At 41.6% G+C, this 13261-nt stretch overlaps 1 protein-coding gene across 2 annotated transcripts; it reads right to left on the bottom strand.

Annotated features, from left to right (window-relative positions):
* Window positions 1-2907: 2907 nt before the first annotated feature.
* Window positions 2908-8005, bottom strand: LOC100283539 (uncharacterized). Of its 2 annotated transcripts, XR_564997.4 has the most exons (7): window positions 7540-7984; window positions 7318-7425; window positions 4138-4305; window positions 3887-4058; window positions 3769-3802; window positions 3373-3446; window positions 3009-3251 (listed from the first exon to the last, which is right to left on the bottom strand). XR_564997.4 is itself a non-coding variant. In NM_001156439.2 (6 exons), exons 1-6 carry the CDS (start codon window positions 7873-7875, stop codon window positions 3162-3164), a joined length of 948 nt encoding a protein of 315 aa, NP_001149911.2. In that variant the 5' UTR covers window positions 7876-8005; the 3' UTR covers window positions 2908-3161. The 2 variants fall into 2 exon arrangements, 1 of the variants encoding a protein (NP_001149911.2); NM_001156439.2 differs by lacking the exon at window positions 3769-3802 and having other exon boundaries at window positions 2908-3251; window positions 7540-8005.
* Window positions 8006-13261: the final 5256 nt, after the last annotated feature.

The raw sequence follows: 13261 nt of genomic DNA, 5'->3' as shown, positions 1-13261 counted from the left end.
ATTCGGTGATTGGATGGCTCCCAATCCGCATGTGTCTCACTCTTTTTGCATGTACCTTACAGCAGGATTGGTGTGGTCTATGTGGGGCAACAGAAACAGGATGGCAATAGAAAAGAAATTTCCCAGCAGCTCAGAAATGATCTTGTACAGTTTCATTTCTTTGTACAGTTTCATTTCTTATATGCAGAGGTGGGACATGATGCTCAAGCCAAAAGACCAGAAGTTGGAGAAGATGCTGGATACTTTGAAGAATTGGCTGCAAAAATCTGGTAATGGAGTCGGCAAAATCTCTGAAGAAATGATCTGACTGTACGAGGTCCATCGGCTGCTCCTTTCTTGGTATGATATCTTGGCGTGTTCATTGGTTTCTTTAGCAAGTCAAGCAAACTAAACTTAGATCACGCGGCATCCCGGGCAAGTAATGCATGCAGCTGGCATCAAATTATAATAAGCCCCACGTCTTTGCACGCATGCGTGTGGACTGGACTCCGCGACGAAAGCATTCATTTGAAAAATCTGCACCTCAACACCACCGAATTTTTTTGTTTTTTAGCCCCTTTCGAGACAAAAATTTACATTTGGACCCTCAGAAATTTAATTTGCACGTTTGGACCCGAAGCTCGGTGCCAGACGCCACAGCCTATGGCGCCGAGCTGTGTGACGTGGCAGTCTGCGTGGCACCTAGCTCGGCGCCACAGATCTTGGCGCCGAGCTAGGAAATACCCGCAAACTCCCTTTCTCTCTGCGCGTTTCTTCTCTGTTCACGTCACTTCTACCGCCGCAAAAACCATCGCCATTCCGTCGAAATCGTCGCCGCCCGCCCAGCTCCAGCCCGGCTCGCCGCCGGCCGCCCGCCCGCCCCGCTCCCTGCCGCCTGGAGTTCCCCGCCCCGCTCGCCCAAACCCGCTCCCTGCCGCCCGGAGCTCAGCCGAGCGAGCTCTGCCGCCCGGAGCTCAAGCCGCCGCCCGGAGCTCCGCCAACGGTCGGCCACCGCGCGCTACGGTCGGCCACCGCCAGGTATTTTTTTAATTTCTTAGTTTAGTAAATTCTTAGTGATTATATAGTTTAGTGTTTTCTTAGTTTATTAATTTCTTAGTTTAGTAAATTCTTAGTGATTATATAGTTTAGTGTATTCTTAGTAAATTTCTTAGATTAATTTCTTAGTTTATTAATTTCTTAGTTTAGTAAATTTCTTAGTTTAGTGTTTAGTAAATTCTTAGTGATTATATAGTTAGCATTTTGTTTAGCGCATTGATATTACATGTTTTCTGTGTTGGCAACCATCGTGTTGTCGTTTATTCGCAGGTTCTATAAACATCACTTTACAGGGGAGGTGCTGCTAATTTTTTTATTGACAATAGGTTTTTTTGTACGTAGGTGTTCGTCCAACTTGACCTTCTCCACCGTTAGCTGGACTCGTACGCGTTCTCAGGTATACATTGTTTTCGTACATTATTTATAGATTATGTAATTTCGTTTGATGTGTTCATTTAATATTTACTATATAGTTATTAGTTAATATATATTTATTACTTAGTAAGTTAGTAGGCTTAAGTATATAGCTATTATTGAGTTAGTAATCCATTTTTGTAATAGATGGACAGCCTAGTAACACTATACCATGGAGGAAGGGTGGAGATAGATGCTTATAGGAGTGTTACTTTTGATGGTATAAAGATCGTGACCATGTTGTTCGATGAAAGACCATCTTTTGACAAGCTTTTGGCTCGAGCTTGTGAGGAGATTAGTTGCGACATAAACGACCCTAGAATATCAATTCAGGGTTTGTTGTCCCATATTACATATGGAACAGTTGTCCGACGGTTGATCTCCATTACCTCAGAAGATGATTGGGTGATATATTTAAGAATTGTGAAGACGATGGTTCCACCATATTTGGATGTGGTTGTTCAAAAGTTACCTGTTAGTCATTGCGATGGTCCAGTCGGGTTATCTCCACCATGTTTGGAGGCGGTGAGTCCATCCGTCTTTCTGTTGCTACCTCCTTCTCCGCATCCGTCATTGGTGGAGGATTCGGGGGAGGAGGTACCCAACGCTTAAAACGCTCATGACTGGTCTTTTCACTCAACCAATTAACGAAAAGAAGATATCGAGGGTCAAATTTATCAGGACCGTCGATCCACTGGAAAAAGAAACACCTCTGATGTCCCTAAAATAATGGAAAGAAGCACTATTACATATCTACAAAATAATGAATGTGAACAAAATTAAGTGACAAGTCATAAGCTACGTACGTCCAAACTGCCACAAAGGTAGTAGCAGCGAGCAGCCGTGTCTGAATGTTGTGATTGATGTACCCAAACCAGTCTGCCACAGTCACAGTTAGGCACGGAGAGTTCAGGAGGAACAGGAGCATCCTTACTAGATACGTCCGGATATAACTCCCGAGGACGACCTCTCATCTGCCACAACGCCTCTCGATACATGTCTTTCATCTAATAAACAATTATAATTATCACTTGTACCTATTATGCTTTATAATAAGTTTACACAAACTAATAATCGAAATGATAATATAATAGGTGTATACAAATTATTAAACTAACAACCCATTATACAAAACGAATCAGTTGGACATCATACCTTGATCTACAAAGTGAACCAACTCAAATCTTTAAATCCAGCAAATTTTGACGAAGTTTGGAAATGGGATGAAATGAGCTGCTCTCGGCCAGCCGCGCGGGCGTTTTTATAGGAATTCGTAGCTCGGCGCCAAGATCTGTGGCGCCGAGCTACGAGACCGCGCCGCCACCACATCGGAGCCAGGTTAGCCCTAGACGCAAGTAGCCATTGCTGCCACGTCATAGCTCGGCGCCACAGGCTGTGGCGCCGAGCTATGTTAGCTCGGCGCCACAGCCTATAGCGCCGAGCTAAGGGTCCAAAACTGAGTTTAAAATTTTTTTAGGTCTAAACGTGATTTTAAACCTAATAAAGGGCTAAAATACAAAAAATTCGGTCAACACCACCACCAGCATACACATCGTCACTTCCTACCCTAACGTGATGCATCTCAACCACATCACCATTTGCTTTATTATAAACATACGCCAGTTGGTCAACGGGAAAATGTGCTTTATCCTGTGCAGCGTGCAAAAGACGGAATTAGTCCATCCACACTACGTGTTTGAGAAAAAGAAAGTTCATCCACTACGGTTCTGGAAGACCCTGTTGAGAACACCCTGCACGGTACCGCTCATGCCTGCTCCCACGGCTTCAGCGAGGTATGCGGCCTGAGGTAAAAAAGTGGTTTCAGTTCAAACAGGTTAATACTTGATACCAAAGATGTGGACACGAAACATGGTGAAATAGATCATGAATGTGATGATGCAATTTGAGCTCACAATACGCTACCTCTTGGAAGGTTTTCTGAAGATCAAGAGCATCCTTTATTCTGCGGTTCACAAACGTCCAAGTATCACGGAACTCTGCCATGTGCCATAAGTAGGAACAATACATTAACATGTGAACACTGGTATGCAGTCATACAAATAGCACTACATCTTGACAGTCTAGCATCTCATAATACTTCGAATTCATGTTTTCTAAAATTTAGTAGAAGACAGCAAACAAGGCAAGAAACCATATCATTAATTATATCTTGTGCTTTTTCAACACTGAACAAGCAAAAATATCTGTATTTCAGTTTAGTACTGCTTGTGTTCCATGCTTCAGCTGTAGTGCTGTACAGTAACAAAAACAACAAAATAAACGGGCAAAAAAGTGAGGCTTTCAGTTCAGCTAGTTTACCCGAAACAGTGAAACACTTTCGTTTCAATCCTTGCTGTTAAGTTGTTGCAGGGGTAAAATTAACTTCAGTATGTAGCAAGAAATGGAAACCAACATAGAGCTATTGAGAACTGCAAACCTGGAGAATTGTCTGTCAACATATACACCTCTGAGGTTGAGTAGATACCACCAAGCACTGTACGTTTCACATACCAATCAATATCTGACCCAGAATCTCCAGCAGCATGCCATATCTCATCCACCAGGATAGCTCGCTGCTTCAAGCTTGTTGAGACGTTTGCTGGTTGAGACTGAAACAGGATGTAGCAGCTATTAGAGCCATGCAACTGAACTAAACTCTAAGTCCCAAACAAAAAAAGACTAGCATACCTGAATACTCAGTGCTTGAGGCCACTTAGATATATAAGGTGCCTGCATTTCCAGCCTCATCCGAACAAGTTTTGAGAGTCTCTCACTCAGTATCAAGTTCTTCAACTGCTCTCCTTCTCCAGCATCAATTCGATCCATCAGTTGTTGGAGGCAGTCATCCATGAAAAACTACGCAAATACAAGACTATAATCAACATGGGCACATTTAAATAGAGAAAATCATAAGAGCAACTCCAATAGTTCTCTAAAAAAGAGCTTGCTAAAATCATGTTTAGCAAGTTGCTAAATAGCTATCGGGAGTAAAAAATAACTTAGTCTCCAATAGTTTCTCATACTTAGGGAGTAGTTCGATTTTGAATCTAGATTTGGCAGCCCTACCCCCATCAAATCTGGCTGATGGCAAGGTTGAGAGCAGAGGATGTCGAGGGCGGAAGAGAAAAGGCTGATCGGCATGACCTATAGAGGAGCGGTGGTCGGTGGCGCAATCTATGGGGCAGTAGTGGTCCGACGGTGAAAGAGATACTTGTGTCACACGTGTTCGACCAAGCTACCTCCCTTCGACCAAGCTACCTCACTGTGCTAGAAAGTGAGAAAAAGAGCTTGTCGTACCTGGCTACCTAACCTCACTGTGTGGGAAAGGGGAAAAATAATCACACGAGTGTGAAGAAATTGACGTCGACTGCACTTGGTGAGTTCCTATCGAGTTGCTAAATGTGGAGAGTAAATGGAGTTGGATAGCAACTAACTAAATTTAGCAAGTCTATTTAAAGAACCATTAGAAATACATTTTTTTGTTCACTTCTTAAATTTAAGATTTAGAGAGTTGTTTAGAGAAGTATTGGAGTTGCTCTAAGTACCGTAATACATTTGAGAATGTTTCTAATAAATTTTTCCCAAGGGCAGCTGTGACTTATTTTATTCATTCAGTGAAGTAAAAAGAGTTTGATCTGGTTCTGCAATGTCATTGATTCCTGTAAACTTTGGGATATCCAATTATTTATGAAGATTTTAGCCATCTCTACAGTCAAATCAGGCATCTTCCATTCATTCCCTGTTATCCGTGGTAGATGTCAAAGAAATTTTACATAATCCCAGGAAGATTCAAACATTTAGAAGAATGGTCGAACAACATCAGTTCAGACTGAAAACAAAATGGGGCACCCTCTAGTCTGCACAAGGCAGCAACAAAGAATCGTCTAAAGATAAGCACATGCAATTATTTTCTTTTCAAACATGCATCATGACAAAACTGACCAGAGGAAGTTTGAGTTTTTACTGAATCAAAATTAATCACCATCACATTCAAGATGACTTGAAGTTACTGACAATATTCTTTTACAGTAATTCACCAACCTAGAAGTATTAAAACTTGAAAACTTAGCCCATCCCTCGATGATGTTGCCATCCAACTAAATATAGCTTTCCCGTTTTCAGTCTTCCTTCTCTCTTTCTTATTCATCACTATTTGGCTTTTTTCCATCTCTTTGTTTCTCATTACCTCCCAGTTCAATAAAAGAAAACAAATAAATACATGTAACATCTGCAAGGTGTTTATCATCTGAACTTGAGCATAGTAGAGTAGCCTAAACCAGTGTGGAATGCATTGCCAACAAACAAAGCAGAAATAGTATTGTCATGACTTTTTTTTCTGAACACATAGGTACTATAGGGGAAATGGTCCATACAAGCACCCCTCTTACCAGGACCAAGATAAGAGAGGTGGGTTACAACAATGAGTCAATGACAAACTTTTTTTTGAAGCATGTCATGACTAACAGCAAGTGTGAGCACACTGTAGCTGACATGGAATGATTGAAGCCAACACAGGTGGTAGTAGCATCAGGGCATTCCAGTGACATATGTTTGTTCAATATGATGATCGTTACAACAAGGAGAACCTTGACAAATGGAAGTAAAGACAGCTGTCTAGGAAGAATTACAGAGACATACTAGGCCATAGGCCATCAGAGCATGGTTACTCAGAGTCTCAGACTGATTAATTTTCTTAGAAAAATAACTTCTTTCAACCCCCTTTTTCTATTTTCTAGTTTCCCATCAAGTGCATCTAGGAACACGCACACAACTAGCAACTAAGCACCATCTTTTTACCAGTTGATTTCTCAAGTTTCATTACATATGAACCATCAGTAGAACAGCATATCTGAGCAATCTTCAACCTTTTTTCATGTGTCAACCATTTATTGAACAGGCTACATAGATAACATGTGTTTTTAATTTCTATTTATGTGTATGTATGCAAATAAAATGTCCTGGTTAGTTGAAGGAAGTGCACTATTTCATATGTAAATGGTTCTAGAAGTAACATGGTAGATAACAGTGGAACATAGAAGTTTCATCTAAAAAAATTGGAACATAGAAGAAGTCATGCCCACTAACAGCATATATGTGTATGTGCATGCAGAGTCATGTCATGCGCCTCAAGTGACCACTGGGTATTGAATAAAATGGGGTTCAGTGATCAAACTGATCATGAGCTACCATGCATAAGTAAATTCCCGAACATTGCAATGACAAGAAAAACGAGAAACCATATAGTTTTCAAAAAGATAAGTTAGTTTGCCAAAATCCAACCACATTATAAAAAGAATAAAGCTAGAAAGTCAAATTAGTGTTGGATGCTCCATTTTTTCAGATGTCTTTCATGGTTCCAACTTCCAAGCAAACAAAGGATACCTAACTCGCCCACTCACAATCTAAGCAAATGCACAAACATTTTAGATATATCAAGGAAATATATTGTATTCAAGATACCAAGGAGACAGAAAATAGATAAGTTGTATGCCAAAATTCCATATGTTAGTTTATATATAAATACAGGCAAAAAAAAAGTCAGACACTACCTAAATAACTACTTCTACAAGCAATTGTGCTTGATGCAGGTATACTGATCAAGAGCATTTGCAGTATCTTTAACAAATGGACAGACATGAATTATTAAGACAATCCAGTTAAAGAAAAATAAGTATCAGCCTATAGCCCACAAGTTTGGTGAGATCCATCACATCTATTCCTTTTGAGGCAACAGGAGATCTAGATAAATAGTTGCTCTTCTTTTTCTTAGGGAGATTAATTTGGTCACCTCACACTCACAGAATCCAAAAAAGGTCACAACTCAATTACTCAAATCATCCTATTGAGAAGCAAAAGAAGCAATGCTACCTCCACAAGGGCGGCCTCCTTCCTTGGAAATGCGCCCACGATGGCAGGGGACACGCCAACGTCCCTCGCCCCCGCGACCATGGCCGACTCGCTCCACCCCATGCGCGGCTACAGAATACAGCCATACACGAACAGTAAATATCTTCCATATTATATGCTAAATTAAGTACCAAGACACGCAAAAATGGAAGTCGATTTGGAGGAGTGGATTCGAATCGCAACCACGTGGAGCAGCGACGCGCGGAGGACCTTCTCCTGCTCCTCCTCGTAGCCCGCACCACCCTGGCGCCGCGCCCCCGCCGCGGCTCCCGGCGACGACCTGTGGGCCCCTCCGGCACCAGCGGTGGTGGAGGAGGACGAGGCACCCGCGCCCTCCGACGTGGGCGGCTCGACGACGGGCTGCGGCGGCGGTGGCGGGAGCGGCGGAGGCGGTCCCGCGTCGGCGGAGAAACTGCGGGGAGCCATCGCGGGGGCTGGGGCGGAGGCGAAGGGGACGGGGAAACGGCGCACGGCGGCTGCGCGGGAGAGGAGGCGGCGCGCGGCGAGGGAGGAGGCCATTGTGTTGGGGCAGGGAGGTTCCGACTTCGGAGGTGTGTGACTGACGGGTCCAACCTGCGAGAAGAGGAACGGGACGGACGGACGGTGGTGATTGTTCTGGTCGCTGAGACGCTGACGCCGAAGCCCCGATTGAAGAGAGGCAGCCCGCGGCCTGGGGCATTACGTGGCGCTCCCTCGCAAGCCACGGATCGTGCGTTCGGCTCGAGCAACACGTGGATCACTATGAACGCGAGGTCGACGTCGACGACGCGTGCGGCAAAATCACCAGCAGAGCAGGCAGCAGCAGCGCGGTTCGGGCACGCGCGTGCACAGAGCTTTACCGTTAAAATAAAATCTGGTTCTAAGATTAACATTTAGGGCTAGTTTGGGAGGTCTATTTTTTAGAGCTAGTTTAGAAATCACATTTTTTTAAGAGATTTTCGTTTTCCTAAGAAAAATTAGTTTATTTTTTCTTAGAAAAATAGAAATCCATCGAAAAAATGGTGTTACCAAACTAGCTCTTAGTGAATTCTTATTTTCCCAATGGAAAATAAACTAATTTACCTTGAGAAAATGAAAATCCTTTAGGATAATAGGGTTTTCAAACTAACCCTTAGTAGAGCTTTACCCAAAAACATAAATTTGATCTAAGATTTACTATTCAAATTCGAGATCCTCCATAAATCTACAATATACTGTTTGGCGGTACAAGACCTCCGAATTTACGCAAGAACATTTCGGTTGAAATTGTCTATATTATCCCTAGAATAAATACACATATTTGGTTGAAATTGTATATGTTATCTCTAGAATAAACTCATATATCAGTCTCTATCAGCTTCCTAGTTTCCCAAATAAAAAATACGTGTAATATCATATACTGATATGAGGATATAACTCGACATGATCAGGACTAGAGAGCATGACTGGGCTGGAGTAGATCCGGGACAGTGCAGCCAGAGCCAAAGAGGCGAGCGGGCATATCTTGCGGCTAGGCCAGGGCCAGGCGAAAATGCCTAACCAAACCGACAAGGTTGGGGTAAGCCCGTCTTGATCGAGGCTACAGGATAGATGTACATCTAAGTTGGGCTAGGTCGACACGGCCCAAGTACATTAAAACACGACTCATTAAGGCATAGTCTACTAAAACAACTCTAATTATGGGTCATGTTGTGTTAGCCTTTGGGTTGAACCATCAGTCCACGGCACGGTCCACAAATACTTAAGTGTGCCAAGCCCGCACAAATAGTCCAAAATACTATAATGTGTCATGTCTGTCCATATAAACAGAACAATATATAATACAAAGTAATTCATTCAATCAATGCAACAAATCAAATTAAATAAAACATAAACAAAAGCACATAACATATATGACCAAAATAGAACTGAGTTGTTTTGAGGCTATCTTATTAAACCTTTGGTTAGAAGGAAAAAAGAGTACAACCACCAAATATTTAATATTTAGTTCATTACGTGTGATTTAGTGGGCTTTGACGAGCCTTATTTAAATGGATCATGCCAGGCCGGCTCGTGTGCCTTAGTTGAGGCCCAAGCATAGCCCACACATTATGTCATGCCGGCATAGGCCCACAGTTAATCTAGGTCGCATCAGACTTGGGTCGTGCCTCCAACTTCGTGCTTTGGGCTAATCCATTAGACATAGCCCTAATGTGCATGTATAGGCCAAGGTAGCGCGACCAGGACCAGCGAGGCGATTGGCCAAAGAGGGCATAGCGTGCGTCCGAAGGCCGAGGCTAGGGGAGAGTTTGGCCTGGTTAAGCCAGTAAGGAGGACGATCAGGGTAGGTACAACGTGCGACCGAGGCTAGGGCGAGCACAACCATGGAAGAATAAGAGACACCCAAAAGAAACGTGAACATAAACAAATTGGTATGGTGAAAGGGTGTGTAACCAAAGGTATGGTAGGTAACTTTCTTTGGCTCCTTCAAACTTAAGTCAATGGAGCACTTCTTGAGGAGCTCCACCAAAATGGTGAATCTTGCTTCTAGATCCACCATTTTGGTGAATCCGAATTTGATAGATCTAGAGTGTTTGGGGAAAAAATCTACAGTTAACTTCTTTTTTATGAATCTAGAGTTGGTTGAGGTCCCCCTAACCCATCTCATTTGTGTGTGACGGTGCATATGGTTCAACCACAAAGAGAAACCTTTTTAAACAAACGCACAAAACATAATTGACCTCCACTATTCAACACCTAATTTGCACGACTTTAAAAGTTTCAAACTTAAAAATTAGGTAAATAAATCATAAGTCCATATTAAATGTTGCAGTGTATTATAGTTTGTCTCATGGGATTTTGACTATTTTTTACTCAGCTTAAATATGTGAACTATGATGCTGTCTATTTAAAAAGTTGAGAGATACTAAGGGTGTGCCATATGCACTCATCATTGTTGTGCCATGTTATGGCGATTATTCCATCTTCTCGAAATTCTCACTATTACCTTCATTTTCTCCATAGGAGACTCTCATGTGAACATACATGAATCTTTTCTCTGTTAAGTTGTATCCAAGTCTTTTATCCTAATCCTTTGTGCATGGAATGTTGCGATAGCGGACCTCCAAAACTTCCATCTACATCTGTGACACATATTCGAGTGTGTGAGTGATTAGGTTTTTGGAGAGCATTGTCATGATTGTTTGTTGATCGTCTTCTTTCCTCTTCAATTGTGTATGCATTATCATTAAATTTTTCAAGAACTTTATAAGACCCAGCAACACGTGGCATGAGTTTAGACTTTCTCAAATCAGGAAACCTATCCTTTCTCAAATGAACTCACACCAAGTCACCTGGTTCTAATTTTATTTCCTTCCTACCTTTACTAGCAGCAATACGATATTTTCATTCATCTTTTCAATTTGCAACTTAGTTGTTTTATGCATCTTAAGAATGAATTCAGAACGTTGTGTAGCATCCAAGTTCACTATTTTAGAAGTTGGTAAAGGTAGCAAATCAATTGGAGCACGGGGATTAAAACCATATACTACCATAAATGGATTAAGCTTGGTTGTGGAATGAATTGATCTATTATAAGCAAACTCAATATGTGGCAAACATTCCTCCCACAACCTCAAATTATCTTTCAAAATGGCTTGTAACATAGTAGATAAAGTTCGATTAACAACCTCGTTTTGTCCATCAGTTTGGGGATGAAAAGTAGTAGGAAATAACAACTTTGTTCCTAGTTTAAACCACAAGGTTCTCCAAAAATGGCTTAAAAACTTAGCATCCCTATCAGAAACAATAGTATTTGGGACACCATGCAACCGCACAATCTCAGTGCAGAACAAATCAGCAACATACGAAGCATTATCAATTTTATGACATGGTATAAATGCGCCATCTTGGAGAAACGATCGACAACCACAAAAACGCTACCACTCCCCCTCTTTGTTCTAGGCAAGCCCAGAACAAAGTCCATAGAAATATCCTCCCAAGGTGCACTAGGAAAAGGAAGAGGCATATAAAGACCATGTGGGTTAAGTCAGGACTTAGCTTTGTTTCATGTTGTGCAACACGAGATGCAGCGCTCAACATCACGGTGCATCTGAAGCCAATAGAAGTGACTAGACATCACATCTTCAGTCTTCTTAACACCAAAATGTCCCATCAAGCCATCCCACCATGTGCTTCCTGCAAGAGTAGAAGGCGAACAAAGCTAGCTGGCAGACACAGCTTGTTAGCACGGTAGAAAAGTCCCTTCACGCAGCATAAATTTTTGCCACGTTCTTCCCTCTCTGTAATTTTCAAAAGCATCTTTGAAGTCGAAATTATCAGCATATAATCCCTTTATAGTCTCCAAACCAAAGATTTTATGATTAAGTTGGGATAACATAGTATAACGTCTAGACAGAGCATCAGCAATCACATTATCCTTTCCTTTTTTATGCTTAATAATGTAAGGAAAAGATTCTATGAATTCAATCCATTTAGCATGAAGTTTGTTTAGGTTAGATTATCCCTTAAGATACTTCAAAGATTCATGATCCGAATGTATGAAAAATTCTTTAGACCATAGATAATGTTGCCAAGTTTGGAAAACTCGTACTAAAGCATATAGTTCTTTGTCATATGTAGAATAATTCAGAGTTAGACCATGCATTTTTCACTAAATAAAGCAACATGTTTACATCCTTGAATGAGCACTTCTCCAATCCCAATGTCGCTCGCATCATACTTAAGCTCAGATGTCTTGTTAAAATTAGGAAGTTGCAGCATGGGTGCTTGTGTGAGTTTCGACTTGAGGGCATCAAATGCTTGTTGCTGTGTTGGTACCTAACGAAACATCACTCCATTCTTTGTCAACTCGTGGAGAGGTGTCGCAATGGTGCTAAAACCCCGCACAAATCGCCTGTAGAATCCTACAAGACCAAGAAAACTCTGAACCTGCGTAACTGTGGTCGGAAGTGGCCAGCTCGCGATGGCAACAATCTTTGCCTCATCCATCTCAATGCCTGCGATGTCACAACATATCCAAGAAAAGATACACGGTCGGTGCAAAAGATGCACTTCTCAAGGTTACAAATAAATGTGCATTACGCAAAACATAAAATACAACCCATAAGTGTTCAATATGATCATCATGAGATTTGATGTAGATAAGAATATCATCGAAATAAACCACCACAAATTTACCAATGAAGGCACGTAAAACCTCGTTCATCAATCTCATGAAGGTGCTAGGTGCATTAGTTAACCCAAAAGGCATGACTAACCACTCATAAAGACCGAACTTAGTTTTAAATGCAGTTTTCCATTCATCACCTAAAGCCATATGAATCTTGTGGTATTGTAAGTGCAATCAACCCTAATTGAGGGTTTTGGTGATTAAATGACAAAACAAACAGAGATTCTAACAAGTTTGCTCCTAGCATGTACACAGTAATTCTACAGACAGGAGAAGCACAGATCTTACGAGCATAAAAATGTAAAGCACAGTGGATTTAAAATTCTACATCAAATGGCGTGCTCCAAGTGCTTGGAAACAACGACAGTGTCCATTTTATAATTCTTGAGCTGATAGGAATCGTCGTTCAATTAAGAGGGATCCACAATGGTTAAGTAAGTTATGCAATGAGCTAAGTTCAAAATCCTTCAAAATCATCTTTGAGAACACTTTTCCAGATCATGAATGCCTTTGAGAAAAACCATTTTTACTTCCCACAAGAGTTCCACCTTTGTTCTCTTCAAAATATTCAAAAGTTGCTTTTCCGCCCTTGAAACCGATTCAACCGGACCTGAAACCAGTTCAACCAGTTTCGAGACTGTTCCTCTGCCATCCCTGCTCTGACCTGTCTGACAGTCAGAGCTATCAGAAAAGTCGTCACAGATTTTTTGGGAAAACCGGTTCAACCGGATTTTTTCCCAGCTCAACCGGTTTTGA

Source organism: Zea mays, chromosome 1, assembly GCF_902167145.1.
Source record: "Zea mays cultivar B73 chromosome 1, Zm-B73-REFERENCE-NAM-5.0, whole genome shotgun sequence".
NCBI classification, from domain to species: domain Eukaryota; kingdom Viridiplantae; phylum Streptophyta; class Magnoliopsida; order Poales; family Poaceae; genus Zea; species Zea mays.
Note: the sequence above shows the minus strand (reverse complement) of the source record. Positions and strands in the feature narration are given on the sequence as shown.